Below are 26297 nucleotides of genomic sequence, written 5' to 3'. Positions count from 1 at the left end.
CAATGCTCCACTCCTTGTTGGCTCCTCCACCAATTTCATCCAGAAGTTGTCATCAGTGCACTGAAGGAACCTCCTGGACTGTGCATGGCTGCTGAGTGGACCTTCCAGCAAATATCTGGGTAGTTAAAAACTCCCATGAGAAGCAGGGCCCATGATCATGAGGCTGCTACCAGCTGCCTGTAGAAGGCCTCATCAGCTTCCTCATTCTGATCAGGTGGCCTCTAAGAGACACCCACCACACCATCCCCCACATTACCCTGCTCCTTAATTCTAACCCACAAACTCTCAGCTTGCTCCTCATCTACCCCTGGACACAACTCAATACATTCAAGTTGCTCTCTACATTATGTAAAGAGCAACTCCCCCAGCTCGCCTTGCTGCCCTGTCTTTCCTAAAAAAGGACAAAACCATCCATGACCACATTCCAGCCGTGTGAGCTGTCCCATCATGTCTCTGAAACCACCACCAGATCTTAAACTCTTGATGGTACATTGATTGTCCAGTTGCTTTCTATTCTAATTGCGGAGAACTTGCTAATTGCTACTTTTGTTTCTTTTTCTTGTATCTGAAAACCCCATGAACGATTGTATACTATTTATCCTTACTGTGTCCTTGTTTTTATAGATCTTTACAGAAGTGGCTACAAAACGGAGAACAAAAATATGTAAGACAAATGCTATATTCTGCTTTTTCTGTCCCTTTGTTCCCTCTAGCCTGTGACTGCTCCTGCTTCATTTGACTGTCAGCTTTAGAAACTCTCTTCTGTCTTCTGTTTCCTTCTCCTTCATCTTTATGGCACTTCACCAGTAAACAGCAACTAGGAATAACTGAGGCTGTAAACAACCATTTTCCTGCTCATTTATCTGCATTGTTCTGGCAGTTGCTTGATGGTAAATATGATTTACTGACACACTTTGGACAGCAGTATTCACAAGTTTAATTCCTTGCCTTTGAAAGTCTAATGCAATTTTCATCTGCATTCCTCCAGGCCACAGAGTCAAGTACAGCCACAGGCAGAGGTGCTGTCAAGGTGCACAGCTGGATTATAGTCTGAATTTAATTAGAGTTATGAATAGTGCTGCCAATTAAGTTGACTGGGGGAAAAAAACCCGAACTTAATCTGTTAAAGAGCTATAATTCTTTATGAAAGATTGTTTTGGCTTCTTGCTTTGCTAATTTGGTATGTGTTTATGAGGACAGTCAGCATGCATCCTCAAGCAACAATTTTAATGTCTGGTTAACATAAACTGTTTACATAATTTAGAAGTCACTGATCTTGCAGGCTGATAAACATTCAGCAAAGAACAAGGCCTGAAGGGAAGGAGATAACCTTCAGATTAGGAACAACCAGCTGAACATTACAAAAGCTTATCCCAATCTCAAGAGGAGGAAAGGATTCAGGCTGGGTCTGAAGGAACAATACACTCCTAAGCCACCTGCCTGAATCTGACACAGGTAGGAAGCCTCCAATTCCTCAAAGTCTTCTGTTTATTCAAGATCTGCTAGAAAACAAGTTCATCATCTCCATGTGAGTGATGTGGATATAGCTGGTGATGTCCTGCTAATATTGAAATAAGGGGCTCCCACTCTTCACTCTGTTGACTCAGTAACCCTAAGCCTGATGTTAATGGAGGGCAGCGTCTTGTGAGCAAGAGGTGATGGTGCAGAAAGGACAAGGATCCTCTGCAGAGAAAGTGGAATTATGAATTACCCTTGCCAGGGACTTTTCCTATGCCTATTAACCTATTGAAAAGTAAAGTAAACTGCATATTCTAGAGCCATGAGATTAAAGGTAAACTTTATATAATGCAAAGGCATGCTGATAGGGAGGAGATCTTGACTGTGAGATTTATTATGCTGCAGGGCCATTTTATATGGAGGAAAGCCCCTAAAGCTTCACACGGAGGAGGACACAACCCTGCAACAGGGAACAGTCTGGAGAAGACACAAAACTGCAGCAAGAAATCCTTGATACGATCCTTTGGACAGGCTGAGTGCAAGACTGAGTGACTGTTGGGGTGATGCTTGGCTACGGTATACAAAAATGAGTTGCTTGTGCAAAAGGTGGCAATTCTTAAAGAGAGCTAGATCTCGACTTCTCTGTGCATTGGTGGAGTCTTCTCCTAGCATTACTGAATGGCACCATCTTGTGGGTGTTTGAAGGAAATGAGACTTTTCCACCTTTTTTTCCATGCGTTGACTCTGCAAGGGTGCATCTGAATAGCGCAGCATGAAAAGGTTGATTCATTCTCACGGTGCTTGTCAAAGACTAAGCAGTCATCAAGAACCGTTTCTCTAAAAAATCAGATTTTAGCTTATAGCTGTTGATTTTCATGGCTTAACTGATTTTGCCTTTGCTAGCAGTATTATTGAAAAACTATAAGCACAGATTTAATAATTTAAGCTTTTAAATTATAGAGGAAATGCAGAGGAAAAACACTGAACTATACATTACAGGTCATCTGTCCTGTATGGTATGTCACCCCTCTTTCTAGGATAAGAAATTGGTGTGTCAGCCAGCCCATGCATCACAAAATTCACTGAATTCATGGAAGTAAGGTGTAACTGGGTATTTACTATATATAGTATTGTGTTTGCCATTAGGGATTGTCCTGGAGGTGACAGAGTTTCTGGGAAGCATCAGACACATGCTCATGAAGAGAACAACAGTCTGTGCACAAGTCTTAAAACTTTGCTAAAAGCACTGGCTGCCTGGTTTGTATTTTATACAGCAATAGGATGCATATTATCAAAGGTATGCAGAACCCCAGAATGCAAAATAGCCATTGATGAGAGAGTCAGTGTGCTTGTGTATGTATGGAGTGTAATTTTTTTTTCTCAGGTCAGATTATGACACATTTATACATCCCAGACGACACAGCAGCTCCTTGAAACCTACCCAGATATGATTTTGCCAAGGGAAAGAGCTCATGTCCTGAAAAAATGGACATATTGTAGCCTAGACTACATTAAGAAAGTGGAATAGAATATTAAGCAGAATATAGGCAGATGAGCAGACAAATTCATCCACTTCTATTGCTCATAGCAAGAAAAAAAAATACAAATGGTTACACTGCCAATTAAATTTCTGAAACCTGCTTCTCAAACTCAGTGTCAGTTTTGGAAAGACAGTGTTGCCCATCCAGCTGTGTGCTTACTTAGGATTTTACTAGGCATAGCCACACAAGAAGGTTGTGCTGGGTGCAAGGTTGTGCCAGAGACCTGCTGAGAATTCATGGGCAAAAGCAAGTGGTCAAAGCCACGTGGTCCAAGAGGTGAGAAGTGGATCAGGAAAAGGGACAAGGAAAGCCTGGCAGGAGATTAAATCGATTTCTGAGAGCAGTTATCAGGATAAGAGTGAGAAGTCACAATTTCAGTCAAAGCAGAGCTCTGGCCATCCTCTGTCCTCCTCACCGTCAGCCTGATGTCTGCTGCCTGGTTCTGCACTTTGAGCCTGAGAGACCTCCAGGAAAGGAGCAACTTAGTGCATGTTACCAATAACCTCAGTCATATAATATGATCTAATATGATCTAATATAGGGGCACAGAATGAGCACCTTTCCCAGAGAGCCTATGACATGACAATGTATAACTCAGAAGGTGTGTGCCACAAAACCAGTCGAGCAGCATGAGAGGCAGTAACATTGGCACAGCAGCAGTCAAACCTTTGTCAGGTGCTTGTTTCAGCCACGACAGAGAAAAAGCGTTTGAAGCAGGGATCTGGAAAGGAGCCAGCCTTGGAGACACCGATGGGGATTTCCTCTTCACTGTCCCAGACTGCATTGGTGTGAGAGTCTGACCTCACTGATTTGCAATTCTCAAAGGAGCAATTTTAAAGCGAATAGCCTTGGCTAGGTTGGAGGACCTGGCTGGCCAGAGCTGAGCAGGGGGTGACACCTCGGGGTGTGATAAGACCTACTGGGTGAAGACTGCTCCCCTTTTCTGAGAGTCAGCCTTCAATGCTGGGTGGTCCCTCCAGGCTCGACTGAGTCACCTTGATTGTACTTGCTGAGTACCTGGCTAAGGGGGCTGGAACAGAGGAGGAGAGGCGCCTGGAAGAAGATAAGAACTGATGACTGGGTGGGGGACTACACCCTTCTGCAGAAACTCCCCTCCTGTCAGCTTCTAACAAACCTGGCTGAATGACAGCTGCCCCTTCGGAACAAAAGGGACTCAGGGGTATATATATGGCTGTCCATGCTCTGGCTGGCATTGTCTCTTGATCCACCGCCATTTCCGCAACGGACCCTGTCCAGGATCAGCGACATCCTGAAAAAACTCGCTGAACAACTGGACCCCTGATGGTGATTCTCTCTCTCTCATTCTTTCTTCCCAGTTTCTTGCCACTTTTCTCTCTCTCTTATATCTTCTTTTCCTCTCTCCCTCTTTTGCCTGGCTCTATATTTTCAACTGTGTCAATTGTCAAATAAAATCTGCTTGCACCCGGACCCTTCAATGGTTGGACTTTGTTTCACGGACCAAAAGCAAAAATAAATTTTAATGTTACCTCGGACCGTAAAAATTGGAAAAAAACCGTTCACTTGAAAATTCAAGAAACCGGTGACAGCAGTGACCTTCCAGGATAAAATCAAGAGACAGATATCATTATTCAGCTGTTGAACGTCAGTAGTGGGAGCCATGGGGATTTACAGGCTGAAGAGAAGAGCGGTGAATGTTTGCAACCTGAATGAGAGGGAGTGAGAGAGCCCCTCTAGTGGGAGAATGTGAGAAAGGCAATCACAGTCATTAGGGAAAATGATCTTTGCAGCAGCGTTCGGGATGGTTACAAAGATGAATCAGGTTTGTCCCAAGAAATGGAGAGTGTAGCATAATTTATATTATTTCAGGAAAAAAAAAAAAAAAAAAAAAAAGAAAAAAAAAGAAAAAAAAAAGAGAGAGAGAGAACAAAAAATGCAACAGTTTCTGCCAGACTGCTTGCAAGGAAAGTCTTTCGTGACTGGGTACCTGGTGATGGGGTATAGCCTGAGCATGTGAGCAGAACATACTGATCATGCACACCTGAGAGGGTTGTCAGGCATTGGAATGGTCTGCCCAGGACAGTGGTGGAGTCACCATCCCTGGAGGCATTTTAAAGGCATTTGGACCTGGTCCTTAAGGACATGATTTAGCAGTTAGCTTACAGTGTTGGTCAAAGGTTGGACTGGGTTATCTTGGAGGTCTCTTCCAACCTAAACATTCTGTGATTCTGTGAAACAGCACCATACAGCTTCTTAGTCCAGACTCCAGAACTTCATATTTATTCACCAGGTGCTAGGGAAAGTCATGGAAACACTCATATTAAAATGTTGTCCCCACCTTTTCTGTGAAGCTAAGGTAGTTCGAAAGACTGTTAGCATATTAAAATATACTATGGAAAAGGAATAAACATTGACTGCTTCTGTTATTTGAGGAAATCACTAACATTCTACCTCATTTCCAATTTTTAAAGTGAGGATTGAGTAGTAATTCTTTGTGGTTATAAAGAGTTGCATGGCAGAAATCATGAAGGCTCTGAAAGGCCAGCATAGCAGAGACAGGGAACCAGATCAGTTTATAGCTTTATATATAGTTACACCATTTTTTTTACAGTTTGCAGATTCTGATTTACCACAGAGCTGCCAAACAGAACAGCCAATGAGCAGGGCTGTGACAGAAGAGGATGGCTCCAGCTGCAGAGCAGGTTTGCTCATGTCAGTCTTCTTTTCCTGCAGCAAGAATGGATGTTTGGATAACAATGCCTCTGCGTAATGAAGAGAAGTCCTCATTTCCATGGGTGAGGAAGATAATGCATATTATACATCTGTAATAGTTTAACACTTCTGATTTTTTGACATAGCAGCACATTAAATATTTCCACCTATTTCTGTAGTGGTTTTAGGGCTGTATTTGACAGGCTTTAATATGGCATTGCTGGCACAAAGCCAACTTTTTTTTTTTTTTTTTCCTTTCTTTTTTCTTCTTTTATAATGTCTTTAATTAGAATGAGTTGATGTGTGGCTCATGTAAACTCAGGTTTGTTACTTCAAGCAGATACAGACCCTCCATCCAAACCGGAGATCAGTTGGGGTGTTGTTGTGATTTTAGTTACAAATGTCCAAGCCAATATTTTCCAATTGGGTTAAAGTTAGATGCCTGTCTCCATGATAGATGACCTCATTTTGAGAAGGGGCAAGTTCTGACAACTGGAGCTGGCTGAGAGAATGATTTTCTGTTTCACAAAGATGATTCTGTTTTCAGGATATTTTCAGACCTTGGATCAAGATCTAAATTGCTGATTTCAAATATTATGTAGAGATGAATAACATTTCATCTTGCCAACATCAAGATTTTTAGAGATCACGATCTGCCACCAGAGTTTAGCCAGACTGCTGGAAAAATCAGAAGTCCCAGCTTTGGTGTCAGCTTCTTGACTGATCTGTAGTAGAGTGGGTTGGCAGAAGTGAAGGCTGGCTGGCTGTGAGCCTTATTCCATGATGCCAAGGAGAGCAGCATCACCCCAGTCTAACTCCTGCTCCCCCAAAGACTGGATTTTTTGTTTGCTCACCACAGCTTGGTGCAGAAGTGCAAAGCCTGAGACAAGGAAGGAAAGAGACCAGGAGGGAGGGAGGGAGGGAGAGAGAAACCACATTCCGAGTGTAACACAGCTCGCAGTCCCAAAATGTGAATATAGGCCATGGCCCTTCATTAGTCTGCATTACTATTACTATTACTATTACTATTACTATTACTATTACTATTACTATTACTATTACTATTATAGTGGTACCCAGAGGAAATTTGCTGCCAGTGGTGTATCTCGCCATTTGCAAATTACCTCAGAAATTTGCAAATTACCTCAGAGGCCACGCTGATGCTCTGGTTTAATTTTACTACCTTGCTTTTGAGATCTTGAATGAGTGTTTGCAAAAGCAGTCTGGCACAAGACACTGAATTCTGTAAACCCAGCCTGTAAACATGAGCTTATGCAGGCTTCATTTAATGGAGATAAAGTTCTTCTACTTTCTAGGTTTTCACCTAAAAACAACAAAAAAAAAAAAACCAAAAGAAAAACAGCATCCAGCTGGCCTGTCTCTTGAAAACTTAAGCCATCCTTCTAAATCCCAGCAAAGATCTGGGATTAGCTGAGCTAATTTCTTTCTGCCTCTGACCCTGGTTACCTTGTAGTAAAAGTTCTTTCCTCATCACTAGTTGTGAACTTTATCAAAAGAAGATTGTTTTGCTCATGTTCTGCAGAAGATTCTTTTTAGACAGAACATAGGAGTGATTGACTTAAATCCTGTAGTATGTTGAAGGAATTCAACATTCTTTGTGGCATTATTGAGTACTTCAATATATTTAAAAATGCACATATAGATTTATTTTTCTGTCCTGAATCAACTAGATATATGAGCCAGAGACTTTAGTCAGTGAAAGGGTGGCTTTTACTGTCAAGCTCTTTAAGCTCTACTTTAGGTTTCAATTTACTAGCTTTTAGCTGGGATGTCACTAAAAGCTGTTATGGCCCAACAGCTGTTTCAGTGTTTCCTATATTTATGTATCTGTATTGTCATACAGCTCAGAGGTGTCCATGATGACCCTTCCCCAGGTGCTCATGAGTGAGTGTTCAGGCAGCCCTCCCACAGAAAGTTCACAGTCCAAGCAAACACTGTACTTTGATAGACTTAATGGGAAACCACAGTGCCCCAAAAATGCTTCTCCTTTAAGCAGTCTTCAGGAATTTCCTGCTTTCACTTCACTAGTAATCCATGCACTGTGGAGTGGACTCTCAATAGCCAAGTTCATATATACCCATAAAGAAGAAGGAAAAAAGATTACCAGCTGCAGGTTAGCAGGCTCTGAACTCATTAATCGTGGAAGTAGAAGCAATTTGTCACTGTCTGAGTTGTCACAAGTGCCCTATTCAGGGAACCCATTCAACACAATTATTCGAGCAAAACATCAGAAACAATAAAAGTCTAGAGAGTCTTACTTGGGCAATAAAATTTTCAGTTATTTCTGAAGTGCTTATTGTTGACCAGACCAGGCACTTACCCAATTAAAAGCCCACTGCAAAACCAACCAACCAACCAACCAAACAGGAAACCATCAAGAACATTGTGGTTATCTTTGGATCTGGATGAAGTATATTGTCTGTGAGACAACAAAATGCAGGGCCTAGGAACTGGTGTTCTTGATGACTGAATTAACTTTGAAGGCTATGTCAACCTCTGAGGCCTGAGAAGACACTGCAAAGACTTCCTTAGCAAAGGAAGATTGTTTTCAGTGACCTCCAGCAATTAATTATGGGACTGCTAGTCCATTAGGGTTGGACTTGATGATCTCTGAGGTCCCTTCCAACCCAGCCAATTCTATGATTCTATGATTCTATGACTACAATGTGGAGAATGCAAGGTCTCACAAAGCTGAATTTTTTTAACACAACCTGAATTTTTCTTTTGTAATGGATTCAATAAAAATAATTCTAAAAAGATGTTCATCCCTTTTTCAACCATGAGTTTTGCCAGAAGATAAAATTGAACTTGTATGTTCTGCAAAGCATCTCAGTCTCATCACACAGGCATTTCCCACACACAAATACAGAGATATGTTTAGGACAAGCTCTTGTTTGCAATACCTATACAGCACAAAAACTACTAAGATGGCTCAGACAAATTCATCATTGTTGTGCTATAGATGGCACAGCTATAGTTTGGGTTTTTTTTATTTGCTCCTCTCTGTGGTGGTAGGACCTTGAAGTCACAGTTTTGGTGTCGTGTCAGCTGCTGCATGTGCACAGAACAAAGATCTTGATGTTTATAGAAAAAATAAAATCTTACTTTAGAGACTACAAAACATTTAGTCTCATTCATCTTGTGTAGTACTGAATTCCCCAGGTTACTTATGGCTTGCATGAAAAGGCATTGCTCTTAATCTGTTTTGTAAACTAAATGTACCCATACCCATGCCTTTCTGAATACTTTCTCAGTAGCTGCCAGCCTTGCTGTTTGCATAGAGGCATGGTGAAACTGGGCACTGATACCTGTAATCACCACAAGGAAGGAAAACATCCAACTGTCTCACAGTCTTAGCCACTCACTGGAAAAGCATCATCAGGTTCAATGTTTCCATAGGTATAGACTGTCTGCAAGGGCTCTTCGTTCTTTAAGAAGAACTCAGCTGACAGGTTACTTTCTGGGAGAGTCATGGTGATCTGTCTATTTATGTACTATCTTTGAGAGATGTAGTTTCAAATTGGAAGTTGGAAACTGAATCAAATGAGCTCATGGAAGTGGGAGACATCAGGATTTTTGGCATGCAGGCTCTGTGCAATCAGGTCTCAAAAGCATTTTTTAAAAAAAAAACTGAATAAAATTAGCCTTGTTGGTTTCACAGCTGATTAAATTGAGCTGATATTAATCCTCCAGACACAAGCGTATTACTTGATCTAAGTTATATTTGAAGAGATACATAACATCCAGTGAGAGTTTGAAACACCTTTATCCTGCCTTTAGAAATGGGTAGTGCTTTCCTGGGAGCTGACAGAAGAGCATTTGATTCATAGTAGGAAAGATTCTGCCTGGATCAGCCTGCAGGACCTCACAGTCCCCAGCTCTAGCAAGCCTGACAGCTTGTCACAAGCAGTTTCCCTGAAAATGGAGAATGAAATAAATCAAATAGCTTATTTGGGCCCTTGTTCCTACATCCCTGAGAACACAGGCAGAAATGTGGTATTGTTCAGTGAAGTTACAAGTGATAGGACAGGAGGTAATGGCCTCAAGTTGCTCCAGGAGAGATTTAGGGATGTTAGTAAGAATTTCTTCACTGAAAGGGTTATCAGACATTGGAACAGTCTGCCCAGGGCAGTGGTGGAGTCACAGTCCCTGGTGTTGCTGAAGTGGATAGACATAGTGCTTAGATGTGGCTTAGTTAAGGTCTTGTCAGTGCTAGGTTTTGGAGGTCATTTCCAACCAAGGTGATTCTGTGATTCATGGCACCTTCTTGCTTTCTGTTTTCTCCAGCACCCTGAGAATGTTCACTCTGCCACCTCACTTGAAACCTGGTTCTGACTCATCTCCTGGCCAAGCTCAGCCTCTGTTCTAAGTCCAGTCCAACTTGAGGCCTCAGCATCCCTCCTCCTTGCTCAGGCTTGTTCAGATCATGACAACTGCCTCACGCAGCATTCCTCATGCTGTGATGTATGAGAGATTTTGCTTTGGGAAAGACTTTACATTCCCATATCCCTCATCTGATGGTAAGGGAGATTGTACAACAGAGTTGGGGGCTACAACTGGTATTATCCCATAGGTCTCTGGCACTCTGGTCACACAGTAACACCTGGACAGCCTTGAACACTCGTTTGAAGTTGGCCAGTGCCCTCCAGTTACACACACTGAGGTTATACATATGCCAGAAGAGATGAGAGGAGTTCCTAAAACAAGCATTCCACTTTCACTTGCAGTAGAGAAAGAGGCTTCTGCATTTTTTATAACTTGTGTTCCTTGAAGCAAGAAGATGGATTAAAGAGACTTTCATCCTAACTCAAGAAATGCTGTTAAATTTTTCTGCTCATTGCTGTGAGGTGCCAGAACTCACAGCTTTGCTAACCCTATGACACTTCATCTGTGTTTCTCTCAGCTACTCCTCCCCAGACATGGAGGCTGTAACATAGTGTTGCCACTATTCCCTTTCACATTTTCCATGTGCCTTAGCAGAGCCTTCAGGAGGAGGAGGATCTTCTCCATAATCTTGCCAGGCACAGAGGTGAGACTGACTGGCCTGCAGTTCCCTGGGTCTTCCTTTTTTTACCTTATTGAAAACTGAGGTTATGTTTCCCCTTTTCCAGTTAGTGGGAACTTTATTGCCAAGACTTTTCAAATATGATGTAAAGAGTCTCTGCAACTGCAAAGTCCCATGGACTTGTGCACTTTCAGATTCTTTAGATGGTCTCAAAACCATTCTTCTACAATGGGCAGATCTTCCTTCTCCCAGTCCCTGTCTTTACCTTCTGCTGTCCTGTGAAAACTGAAGACACAGAAGATTCTGTATCCAGGTCCCATCTTTATTTTTATACCTTCCTTCTTTCACCATTATGGGGATGCTAACACACTTGCAGAAGGCTCCACCATAAGTACATTGCAAGGCAGCTGATCATCTGGAATTACTCTCTCATGATCCTCATGCTGCATTTCCCTATGTTCTTGCTGGCCACCACATTGTGTTGTTGCTTCTAAGAAGCTTGCTCTTATCAGCATCAACAAATGATCTATGTTTTTTCTATATCAGGGCTCTGTCTATAGCCTGAGCTTAAAAGGGGGAAAAGAACAGGCAGAGGCACACTTGGCTCCCTTGATTTGTGCATTTTCAGTGGATGCTGTTTGCAGCTTCCTGCAGTAGGGCTCACACTCATTGCCATTAGGAGCAGTAGGTGAACTTCAGACACAGAAGTCTAAGCCTTTCATGGACAGTATAAAAAAGAACCTGAAGGAAAAGAGTGTGTTTCCCAGGCTCCTCTACCCCTTGTGTGTGCCCCAGGTCTCAGCAGCATATGCAGGTGAGCAGCTGAATGTATCAGTATAAATGGAATATATGTCTGGATTGCAACAGTGCTCAACCATCAGCATGGACATGAACTGAGCACCCTCCATTTGTCTGTAGATTACTCTCTCTTACATGGATTGCATATTATTCATACTACATTTTAGGTAGTGATCTCTCACTTCCAAACTGCTGCAGGTTAATAACCACGTGGAGCTTGATTTGTTCTGCATACAACACATCAGCTGGTTCCATTATATGTTATTCAAATGCTTTTTAAACTGGTAAAGCCCTGCTTAAACAACCACTATAGCCTCTAGCTATATAATCAGAGATAGTTTCACTCACTGTTTGAATTCTACAAGCAGAAGTTAAATATTCTGAAATTTGGGACAGGGCAATCTGAATATTTTTCCACTATCTCAAAGCTTTGCTTACTCATCTGGATGAATTAGAGCCAGTAAGAGCATAGCAGGAGGTAAAAGAAACTTTTCATGTTCCATAAAACCAGCTGTCTGTGTTAGCTATACTATTCCAGTCTTTTGACATAGGTAAGCTATCCACCATTGCCATAGTAACAGAGCAGTTTCTTTTCTATCCAACACCTGCAGTCTTTCACCTTGATTTTATCTAGTCTTTTAAGACACACTCTTTTGCTCCACACCCCCAAGCTGTGATCCACCTTTGCCACCAGCTCAGTCTAACATTCTTCACAACAACAGCATTAAGAGCATGAAGAAACCACAGAAGCACATCAGGGCTCTGCAGAGTGGTGCTAACTCATCAGGCAGCATCCTGCAAGCTCTGCTGCACAGTCTGGGTTGGACATGGAAAGCAGAATATGGGAAGCATTGCTAGAGGCTCACTGTGGCTGAAGGTATATCAGCCATCACCTACAGACCAGTTTTTTTTTTCCCAAGGAAAGGAAGAGCAGCAGACAGGATACTGAAAAGTAGCATGCCTCTGAATCAAGAGATCAGGTTTATGTAATACTCTTGATCTGTGCTCTGACACCTGATACCTGGCTATGGCTTTATTTCTTGGATTGTCCTCTCTAGGCCATCCTGTGCCCCTCCTGTGCAAAGCACGAAGAGGAGTTGGCATCAGTTATGCCTTGCAAATAGATGCTACTAATGGTGCCTGAAGAAAGGTAGCAAAAAACATCTCTCTGAAGTTTTTGACAGAGGTAGGATGCTGGAGATGGTTCCAATCTTCTCCAAAGCCTTTTCTTCTTCTATTTTCCCAAGCATCTTCTTCCTAAAGCTTTTCATGTGTGTGCCCAGGCAAAATAATGTCGAGAAGAAGCTGAGCTCAGCTCAAATTGACCACTAGATTGCTGGGGCCTGAGGCATGTCTGCTCAGCCCTTAAAGTAAGAAAATGCATCAACAAATAGTGAACCAACAAACATGAAAGCCCCACTCCAAGGTAAATAAGCAATTAATCCTTGCTCTCAATGATCAAATGCAGCTGTTACTTTTGTCTGTTTGCAGAAGGTGTCTTCATCTACCCTTGACCCCACAGCACTCCTCATTGCTCCCTATGTCTTTAGACTGCAAGGAGGAAGAAATGACAGAGAAGGGATGGTAAACCTAAGCCACCTTCTCAGTAGTATGCAGTATGCAAAGCCTTTCTGTTTGGGTTTATTCCAGAAAGAGGATCTACTGAAACCCTCTAGTCCTGCAGTACAGCACGGCCATTGCTAGTAACAGGCTTCAGGTTTTGTATTGATTTTGAAAAGGCTCAGGATTGAGGCTTGTCAGCCTCGCTTTAGCTGGACTTCTACTGACCTGCCTGCTGCTTTTTTAACATTCACTTTAGCTGTAAGATCATTTTTTTCCTTCTGATCAAGTGGCTATGGCTTATTTGTTTTACTTTGATTAGCACTGTATGGTACAACCATAGTTTTATGGTTGTAGCAGTAACAACTACCTACTCTGTGCACCACGAGGTGCTCATAACTCCAACTTAATACACTACTGTTAAATCATAGGCCTGATATGACAGAAGAGACTTTCAGTAGTGGAGACACAGAATGAGGGATAGAGGAATACAGAAATGGGATGATAAGATACAGAGCACAGGCTTGACTCTGAAGACATCACAGCTTCAAACAACTCACCAGTTAGAAAAATGTGGATAAGGAGCAGAATGACAATGAAGCTGGTGAATGGTCTAGAGCACAAGTGCTATAAGGAGAGGCAGTGTGAACTGGGGTTGTTTAGTCTGGAGAAAAGCAGGCTGAGGGGAGACCTTATTGCTCTCTACAGCTAACTGAAAGGAAGTTGTAGCAAGGTGGGGATTGGTCTCTTCTCTCTAGTAACAAGTGATAGGATGAGAGGAAATGGTCTTAGGCTGCATCAGGAGAGGTTTAGACTAGATATTGGAAAAAAAACCTTTTCATTGAAAGGGTCATCAAACACTGAAACAGGATGCCCAAGGAGGTGGTTGAATCACCATCCCTGGAGATGTTTAAAAGGCATGGAGATGTGCTGCTCAGGGACATGTTTTAGCACTGGACTCAGTGGAGTTAGGTTAGTGGCTGGACCCAATGATCTTATAGGTCTTTTCCAACCAAAACACTTCTGTAATTCTATAGATTCTATGATTCTATGTGATCTGAGCAAGAGAGGTCTGGGTATGTTTCCCAGGCAACAGGAAATCCAGATGCATTTATGGAGTGACTGATCATCCCAACTGACTGCACTTGCACTAGGACAAGGAGGTACCAAGTTGTTGCAACTCACTGCCCCAACAGGCAAGGTCAGAAAGTGCCAGACTGCCTCAGCCTACTCCAGTTGCCATTGAAACAAGGACAGTGCTAGGCTCACCTCCCTTGTAACTAAAGAAAGAACAATGTTGGCTGATGTTGACATCACGATGGGTGCAGTATGTGTGGGAGGGTCCTGCATCACCACACTGGAAGAAGTCTAAGGAGCCTAAAGGTCTCAGCTGAAATGGTAGGTATTTTGGGTAAAATCAACTTGTTTGGTTTAGCCTTCAAAACTCCTACTGCTCCCTTGAACATTAAAAGTTAAAACTGATTCTGCATTCCTTCTAGCCTGCACTTTGTCCAAGAGAGAAGCCACAACAAATAGCTTATGAATTCGGATACCATAATTTTAGCCACAAATCAATATTCCAAGAAACTCCCAAAACTCCCAGACTCCTAATCTTCTCCCAGTTTCTCAGTAAAGCTTTCCACATTGTCTTCCATTTCTAGTGGACTGATAATGTTTAAAAGCTGCATTATATTTGTAGTAAAATTCAGAAGAGATACACTGCCATCAAACACAGTTCTAGCTTTTCTAAACTCCTGAAAAAAACAAAACAGGCTGAGGAGAGGAGTCAGAATGGTGGGCAGTACTCTGGCACAGCAGAGACTTGAGCCATTTAAGTGCCACACAGAGGTGAGCAAATCCTGTGAAGAACTTCTCTAGCTTCGTGCTGGGCTTCCTGGGCAAATTACTGAGTAATCTGTAATTACAAAACAAATTGTAATTGAAGACGTTTTCCTGGGCTGTGTGAAAAGAAGTCTGACCAGCAGGTCAAGGGAGGTGATTCTCTCCCTATACTTTGGCTCCCATGAGACATCACCTGGAATAATATGTCCAGTTCTGGAGCCCCCAACACAAGAAGGATGTGGAGCTCTTGGAGCAAGACCAAAGGAGGTCCATGAATATGATCAGAGGGCTGGAGTACTTCTGTAGTGAACCCGGTGGCTAGTCCTGGTTCTGAGATTTCAGCTTCCCTCTTCCTTGGAGATACCTGTAGAATATTTTTCTCTTGACTTTCACATGTCTTTGCATATGTTGACGTTGCAGTCACCCCTCTGTGACTGAGGGCTGTCCCTGAAAGGCTCTGGCTTCCTCATTTCTTTTCTACTGCCTGAAGACTCTCACTTTTTGCCTGACCAGCTGCCCTGCAGCCTCAGGGTCAGCTGGGTTAGCAAGTAGAGTCAGTGCCAAATTATTCCTTCGCCATCTCAAAAAAACCCCCGTGGTCAGCTTTCTGGTCAAAGTGATTCTGTGAGCTTGCAGTCACCAGGCCAGGTGCAAAGAAGGTAGGAGGAGATGCAGCCTGGAGGCTGGATGACCAAGGAAGGGAAGACAAAAGATCCATGTCTGCTGTATGCCACAGTCTACAGCAAGTGAAATGTAGAAATTAATTTGCATTTCACAGCAAAATGGCTGCCCAGAAATGACTGCACAGCAGAAGGACAGGAAGCACTACGAAATCAGTTGGGCTGATTCCAACGGGATGAGGTTCAACACGGCCAAGTGCCGGGTCCTGCACTTTGGCCACAACAACCCCATGGGGAGCTCCAGGCTGGGCACAGAGTGGCTGAGAGCAGCCAGACAGAGAGGGACCTGGGAGTCTGGATTGACAGGAAGCTGAACTTGAACCAACAGTGTGCCCAGGTGGCCAAGAAGGCCAAGGGCATCCTGGCCTGGATCAGGAACAACGTGGCCAGCAGGTCCAGGGAAGGGATTCTGCCCCTGTACTCAGCCCTGGTGAGGCCACACCTCGAGTCCTGTGTCCAGTTTTGGGCCCCTCAGTTTAGGAAGGATGTCGAGGTCCTGAAGCAGGTCCAAAGGAGGGCAACCCGGCTGGTGAAGGGACTCCAGCACAGATCCTATGAGGAGAGGCTGAGGGAGCTGGGGCTGTTCAGCCTGGAGAGGAGGAGGCTCAGAGGAGACCTCATCACTCTCTACAACTCCCTGAAAGGAGGGTGTAGCCAGGTGGGGGTTGGTCTCTTTTCCCAGGCAACCCTCAGCAAGACAAGAGGGCACGGTCTCAAGTTGTGCCGGGGGAGGTTTAGGTTGGACATTAGAAAGAATTTCTTTACTGAGAGGGTGATCAAGCATTGGAATGGGCTGCCCCGGGAAGTGGTGGATTCTCCATCCCTGGAGACATTTAAAAAGAGACTGGATGTGGCACTCAGTGCCATGGTCTGGTAACTGCAGCGGTAGTGAATCAAGGGTTGGACTTGATGATCTCTGAGGTCCCTTCCAACCCAGCCAATTCTATGATTCTATGAAAGTGGCTCTGCTTGGTGATCACCCTGCTGTAGCAGAGGCAGAATCACTTTGGTTAAGATGACTGCATAGGTGGTGGACTTAACATTAGAGAACAACTGTGACCCTGCCTGTGCTGGGATCAATATGCAATGGATTAAGTAACAACAGGAGTAATAACTGGGAGTATTACTGGGAGTAATAACAGGAGACTACCTGGCAGTCCTTAGCTCAACACCAAGCCATACTGTATTGTGAGAATGTCTGCACTCTGAAATCCTACAGATGAGACAATGCACTGGAATTCCCCTCTCAATGTACCAAGCACTAACTTCCCACACAGATACACTCTGCATTTCAGTGTATCATAGATACATGGAATATCTCAATTTTGAAAGGATCAATAAGGATCACCAAGTTCAACTTCCTGCTCCCTGCAGGACTACCTAAAACTAAACTTAATAGCATAGACTAATAGCATTTCCAGCTGCTACTTAAACTCTGACAATCTTGTTGCTGTGACCACTTTCCTGGGTAGCCTCATCTAAATGCCTATAGCAGGTGAGGGTTGCCTAATGGCTAGAAACTCTGGGAAAAGACAGAGAAAAAAGACAGAGAAATTCCTGGTTGAGTGCCCAACCTCATTATAAACTACTCTGTAAAACTGGGCTATGCAAAATGTCTGCGTATGTTTTCCTATATTTACAATGTAGAAATAATGAAATTAATGTAATTTCTAGGGTATAGTCATGATTTACTAGTAGGAAAAGCCCTGTAAGAGCTTTAGATAGAAGTTCCTAGCCACTTAAATACTGAATCACCTCTCTTTTGAGTACTTAAGGACAAGTTTCAGATGCTTTGGGCTAGCAACTGGAGAAAGAAAATGTATGTCTCCAAGTGCTCCAGTAAGACCTGATGCAGAGCATGCTGGAGTCAGTGGTAATCTCCCTGGGCACTTCAGTAGAATTTGGATATGGCCCTGAGCATGCACATCATTTATTATGATTATGGGTACAAGACAGATAATACCATAAGAAAATTACCACGTGGCAGCAATTCCATGCATAACCACAGTACTGGTAGGTGAAAACTGGACATATACTTGTTTATTCTAACTGTTCCTAAAATTAAGGGTTTAGGCTATGAACTTGAACTTCAGAAGATGTGCTAGCTCTAGATCCAGTTTTGTGAATGGCTTTGATTTTGGATGATCTCAGACATCATGTGGAGATGTTCAGATTTGATACTTGAATATATTCAAGCTTGAATATATTCAGTATATGTTTGTTTCTTTATTAAATAAAATTAATTCTTGATTTGCTATATTTTCCCTGTTTCCCAATCAATATGGTAAGACACCATCTTACTGCAATCTGCTGATTTATAAGACAAATGGAAGCCAGCCTTCTTCTCTTAAACACAAGTTTCCTTAAAGTGTGCTGCTTAGTTAATTTTTTCCTGTGAGTTTAAATTTGGTCAGGTCCTCCTGCCTTGTCCAGTAAGTGGGATGCACTATGCGTTTGTTTCAAGCAGTTTGAAGGACTTAAGCTTTGATGAGAGGGGAGGCCACAAAGCTCGAGACTCTGCTGAGAAGAAACAATTCCTTGATCCAGAGGTGCAAACTTTAGTTGGTGACTTCACTAAAACTTTTTTATTTCCCCTTCTTTCTCTCTGTTTTCTCTTTTACAACTATAATTTTAAGGGACTGGTCAACAGGGAGTGGAGTCAACACCATTGTAAGCCCTCAAACAAATATTTGTTAACACTCCTAAAGGACTGCCTGGCACCTATGGAAATAGTGCCTGCATATGGCCTGAGACGAGCCTATGCATGCACTGGTAGAGATAATGATTGAGGAGCAAGTGGGCAGAGGTCTGCTCCAGTTGTCCAATCTGATATGTCTTGTTGTTGTGAAATGTTTGAGTGAAATAGGCCTATGAAAGGACCTGTGATGGTGGGCTTCAATGTTTTCTTTTTCCACCAACACCAACCCTCCTCCAGTATGCTGGTCCAACAATGGATCCGGGACCAGTAGTTTTCATAGAATCATTGAATGGTTGGAAGAGACCTCAGAGATCATCTCCTCCAACCTCCCTGCCACAGGCAGGGACACCTCTCATCTAGACTAGGCTGCTCAAAGCCTCATCCAACCTGGCCTTGAACACCTCCAGGAAGGGGGCATCCACAACTTCTCTGTACAGGCTGTTCCAGAGTCTCACGACCCTCGTACTGGAGAATTTCTTCTCAAGATCCAGTCTAAACCTATTCTCCTTCGGTTTAAAAACATTTCCCCTTGTCATATCACTGAACACTCTTATGAAAAGTCACTCTTCAGCTCTCTGTAGGTTCCCTTCAGGTATTGGAAGGCAGCTATAAGGTCAGGCTGAACAATCCCTGTTTCCTCAGCTTTTCCTCATAGCAGAAGTGCTCCAGCCCCTGGATCAATTTTACCTCTGACTTTTCCTTTCTCTTCTCCTGTCTCCTTTTTGCTCTCTTTTCCTTTCTCTTCCTATTTCTCTTTCTCTCTACAGAATGAGGTTTCATACTTACCACTTTAATGCCTACCAATTTCGTTCAATAAAGCTGTGTAAGAAGGTGTCCTCTTTACTTTGTCCTGGTGGATCCACCCAGAATCTCCACATTTCCAGCCTTTGTAATGTAACACAGGCACTATTTGCTCAAGCCTGCAGGCCTTGGTCTTCTGTGTTTTATGAGTGCATTGCACAAGTCTCATAGGCATTGCACAAGTCTCATAGCTTAACCCCACTTCCCCCATTGCAACTGGATCTGACCCTAGTCCTGGAGCATGATGTTTCAAATCAGCTCTCCAACCACCAGTGGAGTTTGTCCTTAACCTTTTATTTATGTACCTCTTGTTTATATACATGCCATAGAGAGACAGTTCAGGTATTTCCTTGCCAAGCAAAGCTAGGCATTTAAACAGAGCAATATGCTTTATGACTCTGAGCATGGTTGCTCCACCTACCTACCGTTCAACTCAGCTCTCTGGGGAGGTTAATGTTAGGATCTTAAACATCACTACTGCTTTATAGGCAATCCGTTAACATCACTGTTAGCCTAAGTGGCTATCCATACCATCAGGGATCCTTTCTTAATGCTACAGCCACCAATCCCTTGATTTCCCAGCATATAATAATGTGTATTATTAGCTGTGGAGCATTTTTCATTGTTATGTATTTTCTAATACAGACTGAGCTGTGTGTGTGAGAGAGACATAAAAAACTAGGTGAACATTGCTACTGCACTTACTGCAGTGTATGGGCTGATCTGATTAGACACAAGATGCAGACAGAAATCTGCCTCACCTCTCAAGCTAATTTTAGTCTCTCCCTCTCTTCTCTCTAGCTCTCTGTGTATAAAATCCCTGGCAGCCTGACAGCATTCCAGTAACCTGTGCCACGCAGAGTGGGATGTACTTACTAACCATCTACTTGCATGTCATGGGTTAACCGAGCCTGTGGGATTGTGCTTACCTAAACAAAACAACTGCAGTGAGGGGAAAAACAATGAATGGGTGGAGATGATCAGCCCAGGCATTCCAGCTTGTGCAGTCCAGACAGCAATGACAGCCTGAAGGTTGCAGCAGCAGCAGGATCTGCATTCCAAGTGCGCAGATCTTACAGTCTGGAGTGATTTTACACGGAGCTGCTCTTTATTTGGTGAGCCATGGCCAGTAACCAGGCCAGCCTGCAGGATGATCAGAGCAGGCACTGCAAGTTTTTATCCTATATGTTCTACCAAGCAGTGAGAGACCACAAGCCTGTGTGGATGCTGGAAGACATGAGGACTATGGAGTATTTTTACTGGGAGGAAAATGCCAGCCTGAGAACATATTCACCTTCAGAAGCCCTTCTCTATGCAGTGGTGCATAATCACCTGCCTTATGCTCAATATTTGCTGTCTCATTTTCCAGAGGAGGCTCTCAAGGTGCCTGGGGAACACATCTGCTATTGCCCATCCTCCGCTCCTCACTTGGCCATGGCAGTCACCTATGACAGGATAGATATCTTGGGACTGATCATCAATATTGCACACAAGCTCCCCAGCTTGAACTCCTACATCAATAGGACTGGCTGCTTTCACCTGGAAGATGGGAAAACCCCGCTGCACCTTGCCTGTGAACTGCTGAGGTCAGAGACAGTTCTTATCCTCCTTGGGAACGGTGCTTCTCCCAGGATAGAAGACAGTAAAGGGCTTACCCCGCTGGATGTCATCCTGGAGCAGATGTGGGACTCAAAAGTAAATGTGGCATCTAAGAAGCTCTGCCTTGACTACCTTTTGCTCTTCATGCCAAACCCACAGTTTAAGATGCGGAAAGTTCTGCAGGAGCATCCAGACCACTGGGCAGCCTTGCTGGGGGAAGACAAATTCAATAGCCTGGTGGGGAACACACCTGCTTCTTTGTATCTTCAAGCTATGCAAACTATTCTCCAGACTCTTCCCCCCTCACATTTTCCCAAAAGCATCCAGGAACTACCTATACCTCAGGCACTAAAGCCCTTACCATCCTATGGCAAAAAGCTACCAACAAAAAACGTGGTAAATGTTTTTCATTGACTTTATTCACTGGCTCTTGGATTTTCAAAGACAACTTAGGGGAGTTGGTAATTCACCATTTTCTGCATTTTAGTGTGATTTTAGTATTTAACCTATTAGGCTATGATGGAAAATCCAGTATTTTGTGAGAAGATTTTAATTGTCTTTTCTAAATGATTGCAGGCACGGAACTTTTAAAGGCAAAATACTTCTATTTTCTGTTTTCTATTTTATTGTGCATGTGAAGGGTTAACTGTAGTTGAGATTGTGTTATGTTTGTTTTCTTAGCAGTCAACTGATATCAGTGTATCTGGATTCCCAATATGATAACAATATACTGTGTAATGTACATGGGTAAAAAGGAACAACATGCCCAGTGGGATATTCAAATGATGTAACTATGGGACTGTGTTCTGCTAGACCTGGGAGAAATACCATCCCATTCTAAAAAGGTTCAAACCTCAGGTTTCCTTTCTAACAACAATCCAGCATCGTCTAGTAATAACCAAAAACTCAGTGGCTGCTGCTGCAGGGACATAGATGCAGCTCTGCAGAGTACCTGATTTTGCTGGGTTACTTTACAGCACGTCACAGCATGCAGGGCATGAATTCAGAGAGGAGCAGTGAGTGTATATACCTGGTGAGGTGAGGGCTATAGAGATGACAGAACTGCTAACAGAAAGCATACTGTCTCACCTGGAAGAAAGTGGGTTAAAGGCATTCCCAGCACTGATGTCTCTACAGATTCCTGCAATGGGGAAGGAACCATTTTCCCTGCTGCCCAGTAAAAAAATGGAAATCAGAGAAGGACCAGTAGAAGCCCTGTCCTTCCTAAGTGATATTATTTCTCCTTGAGTTGTGTTTTAGTTCTGAATGTGCCCTCATGAGAGATGTAGCTCACTAACTTGATTTCCCAGTGGATCTCAGAACCGCTGGCATTTCCTGATTATCCTAAGTTGGGATATGATCTGCTGTTAAAAGTTGTCATTTGTTATCAATGCCATGGAAGCACCTTGGTGGCAGTGCTGACTGCTTTGTGCTGGGTGAGGATGCTGTCTTGACTGTATGCTGGAAAAAATGTCAGCTCAGCCCTAAAAGTGGCAAGCAGGCCATGAATGGAATAGCCTTTCTCCCCAAATCCCATGACCCTGGTTCTGCAGGGTCCTTCCACCACTGTCCCTGGGGATTTGCATGTCTTACTTCATCTGTATCCATTCTTCCTTGTTCAGTGGTGGAGGGCAAGAAGGTTGTCAGAGGAATTGATCAATCTTGGGAGAGGGTTTTGAGGAGAGGCTGCTCACTTGGCAGCCTCTGCAGCAGGTGGATCTCTCAGAGCTTGGGAAGCAAGCAGAGCCCAAGGAAGAAATCCATCACAGGCAGTGGCTAAGCTGTTTCTACCAAACTCTGCAGGCTTCCCAGCCCTGGCAGACCCCAGAAAGCTGGAGGCAGAGGACAAAGCAGGCACTCATTGCTCAAAGCTGATGAGAAGAGCACAGCCCCTTTGGCACCCCTGAACTCCGGAGCAGGATTGGGTTTGTTCCCATTAGCAATGGGACACATCATCAGGACGTCAGTGGGCGAGAGGCAGAGGAGGGTATTATTACTGATGGGTATTATTAGAATAGTAACAAGGCCCCTGGAGCAGAGATCCCAGGGAAGAAGGGAAGGGAAATCATCTACTGTTGTTGCACAGCCTCAGAACCACGACAGTTTCAGCCCTATAGTTTCAGGTAAGACAGAATGGAAGGGAAGGCTGCTTGGAAAGGAGGCAGGTAGGAATTATTGGCATTAATGAGACAGCATTTTCTAATAATGCAGGGGTCAGTACCTAGAGAGCCAGAGCAACCAACTGGGAACATGTGGATCTAAAATAAGGAATCTCTTGTTGATCCAGTTTTGGATCACTGCAGCTATCAGGGCTAAGGCACTTTAGGCCTTATGGGTGGATTTGCAACTGCACTTGTCTGTTTGGGAGGCTATCTTCTATCCATCAGCACAGAAAGAAGGAAAGAGGTGGATTTTCAGCAGCTGCTCTAGAAACTCAAATTCTGGGGCATATTTCTGGTACTACAACCTGGAAGAAAGCTGCTAGCCCACTGTTGGCCAGCATGCAAAAACTCTGCTGTGCTCAGCCCAGTGAGCAACAGGCAGATACCTGCATTGGAGAGACCATTCCATAGCCCTCTCTCATTCCTCCTTTTCCTGACCATTTTAAAAAGAGATCAAGCACCAGCTGGTCCTCAGCAGCTGAGTTACCCTCTGACCTCCATGTGCGGTCCTACTGGTCCAGAGTTTAGGGTCATTAATATTGTGGTGATTACTGATTCCATCACCTGTAGTGATACAAGTGCAGGATGAGGTGTCCTTCCATTGGAGTGGGGGAATCCTCTCTCTAAACCCAATCTGCTTATCTTGTTGTGACCTCCCTGTTGGTTTGAGATCCCATTTGTCTCCTTGCTCAGTACACTGACATTACATCAGATACAGCCAAATCTACTTCAGCCCTATCTGTGTTGATTTTTCCCCCCATTTTTTCCAAGCCAGGTCATTAGCAAAAGTAAACTCCACTCTTCCCACAACCTGACAGTCCATAGTCTTGAAATATCCCTCTGCTTGCATGACAAAAATGTTAGTGACTTTGCTAAGCAAAAGGGTGATAGGTGCTGCATAGTGATGTTTACATTTTTAATATGTACATAATGAGTAAGTGTAATTAAAATTATACCTTTTATATTTTTGACCACGGGAAAGAGAAGGGAGAGAGTGAAGTCAATTGCTACTCTTAGGATTACAGGTTGGGTCTGCAAGTTGCATTTTTAATTTCAGTTTTGAGAAGGAGCATTGTAAGGATCTGAGTTGCATGTTTATATATGACTTCAGTTTCCATGAGTATCACTTCAGTGCCCAGCACATGACTTGGAGTGTATGTATCTATCTGTGTGTGTCCATGTGTAAACATGTGGACCCACGTGAGCACACGTATGTGTCTCTGACTGCCCTCTCCTGGTAAAACTCAGAGCTGGCTTAACAGTACCTTTAGAGTCATCACTGCCTTAAGCAAGCAGCCTTTTCCTAAGATAAGTGTGAGAGCCAATCTCTGTGCTGCTACCAGGTAAGGACATTTCTTCTTGTTGTGTAAACACACAGCAGCTTTACTCTTGAAACAAGTGTTTTGCTGCTGAACTTCTACCACAAGGGCATCTGCTCGCCATCAGCCACAATCATCCAGTAGAGGGTTTGTAATAGTTTGTAATAGTATAAAATGTATACATTTTATATTCTATTAATTAAAAAAAAAATCAATTAGAAAAAAAATCTATTAAACATATATCTTCATCTTTCTTTTCTCTGGGCTGCCAGCAAAATGACCTCCTAACCTTATGCTTCTGTCTATTTCTGCAGCACCATTAGCAGGACGGACAGGCCAGATTCTGACCTCAGTTACAGCGCTTTACACCTGAAGTAATGCTTTTTAAGTCAATTGCATCACTCCCAATGTTTGTCTGAAAGAAAGCAGAAACTATTGGTGCACTTATATTCTTCAAGGCTCCATAACTGATTTCAACACACAAATAAATGTGATGCATAATCCCTGAAAAGATTTTTTATATTTTTCATTCTTTTAGTGTATACAGAGATATATTTTCCAGATCTCTAACACTGATGGTCATTTCCCTGTTCACAGTTGCCCCAGCATTTTTGAGATCAGTCTGATCACCGATTAAAACTGAAGGTTGCCATGCCCAAATACAATCAAATGTTCATTGTATGAAACAACTTTCTTATAAAGCTATACTTTTGTAATTTTGCTGTCTTTTTTTTTTAGGGAAAAAGAAAAATATGTCATATAATCATGTTTGTACATTACTTGCTGCATGATTAAAGATAAAAAGAATGTAGCTTGCTGGGAATAAAATGCTTCTACATACCCTGATATAATTAGGTACATTAGTTGTGAAAAGAATTTAACCTCATTGTACTACTGTAATAAACTACTGTAATAAACTACTTGATGTGTCTATTTATTAGCCCATTGGTTGAAACCACTTACCAGTATCTGTTGATTTTGCTTTTACTCATCTTGGTGTTTGATGACTTCATTATGACTGCTGAGCCATTATCCCCAAAAATATGACCCGAGGAAGACATTTTTCCTTCATGGGCTGTACTATGCTTGTATGGGATGATTCCAAGTGATTAGGTGAATCCACATCTCATAGATCTGCTGCAAGGTGGTGATGAATATGAAGTAGGGGCTCCACAGGAGTGAGCGGTAACTGGTTTTGGGGATTTTAATCTTTGAGGTTTGAGTTCAGCTGCCAGCATCTTATGGCAGACCTGTTTCCAGTGAATGTAACAGCTCAGCAGCCTCCTTTCCCTGTCTTGTTTGCATGCTGTCAACAAGGTCCTTTCCTTCCTAAGGTTTTTCACTGTATGGTAAGGCTTCCAGCATCAATTCTAACTTCTGTAGGTCCAGCTGCTGCTGAGTATTTTCAGGCAGATGTAGACTTCATTCCCACTGTGCCACCTCCCCTGGGGTAACAACCCACTGACTTCCGTGCACACACAGTCTACCCGGCTCCTTTGCTGCCATGCCAAAAACAGCTACTCTAAGCATTTCAGGGCTTGCACTCCACCAACTGCATATCCACAGATCATCTCAGTGCATGCTAGTACATAAAGCTATAGCTTTAGGTTATAACCAATGGAGTTAGTACTTTAGCCTGTGCTTGCATATTAACTTACTGGTTTCATGGAAAAACACAGACAGGGGAGTTGTTTCACTGGCCAAAACTATTATCTTTCCTTCATGTAGGAGACTGAACTATTTTTACTCCAAGAATGTGGTCCCTTCAGATGTCAGTTTTATGACTTATTCTCTTCCACCTTTCTTGTATTTGAGAATGAGAAGCAGATTCAATTTCTTTTGTACTCTGACAGCTCTGCTGAGGCTGACCATCAGGGTACTAGTGAGCCATTCTGGAGTCTGAGGGAGTCACAGGCTCACACATGCCTCAGAGCCAGTCTCATCTTTGTATCAGGTTTTTTACAACTGTATTTAGTTGTAGCCCATGTACCAGCATTCAGAAAGATAGATATATTTAAACAGAGAAATTTAAAGGGTATATTGCCTCATGTGGGGGGAAGCACTGTCAGAATCAGATGATGCGGTGACCAAAATCCTGCCCACACTTCAGTTACTTGAGTGC

The 26297-nt window shown here is 43.1% G+C and overlaps 1 protein-coding gene across 1 annotated transcript; it reads left to right on the top strand.

The window, feature by feature from the left end:
• Positions 1–14069: 14069 nt before the first annotated feature.
• On the top strand, positions 14070–24686 carry LOC139794378 (ankyrin repeat domain-containing protein 9-like). The gene is made up of 3 exons (XM_071739848.1): positions 14070–14472; positions 19897–21090; positions 24490–24686. The coding sequence occupies exons 2-3, from the start codon at positions 20218–20220 to the stop codon at positions 24496–24498; spliced, it is 882 nt and encodes a 293-aa protein (XP_071595949.1). The 5' UTR covers positions 14070–14472; positions 19897–20217; the 3' UTR covers positions 24499–24686.
• The last annotated feature ends 1611 nt before the right edge of the window (positions 24687–26297 follow it).

Source organism: Heliangelus exortis, chromosome 3 (genome assembly GCF_036169615.1).
Source record: "Heliangelus exortis chromosome 3, bHelExo1.hap1, whole genome shotgun sequence".
NCBI classification, from domain to species: domain Eukaryota; kingdom Metazoa; phylum Chordata; class Aves; order Apodiformes; family Trochilidae; genus Heliangelus; species Heliangelus exortis.
The sequence above is the reverse complement of the archived record's forward strand: the minus strand, read 5'-3'. Positions and strand labels throughout refer to the sequence as shown.

Coding starts and splice junctions, on each gene's coding strand:
- LOC139794378 (XM_071739848.1), top strand. CDS start 20,218: ATGGCCAGTAACCAGGCCAGCCTGCAGGATGATCAGAGCAGGCACTGC.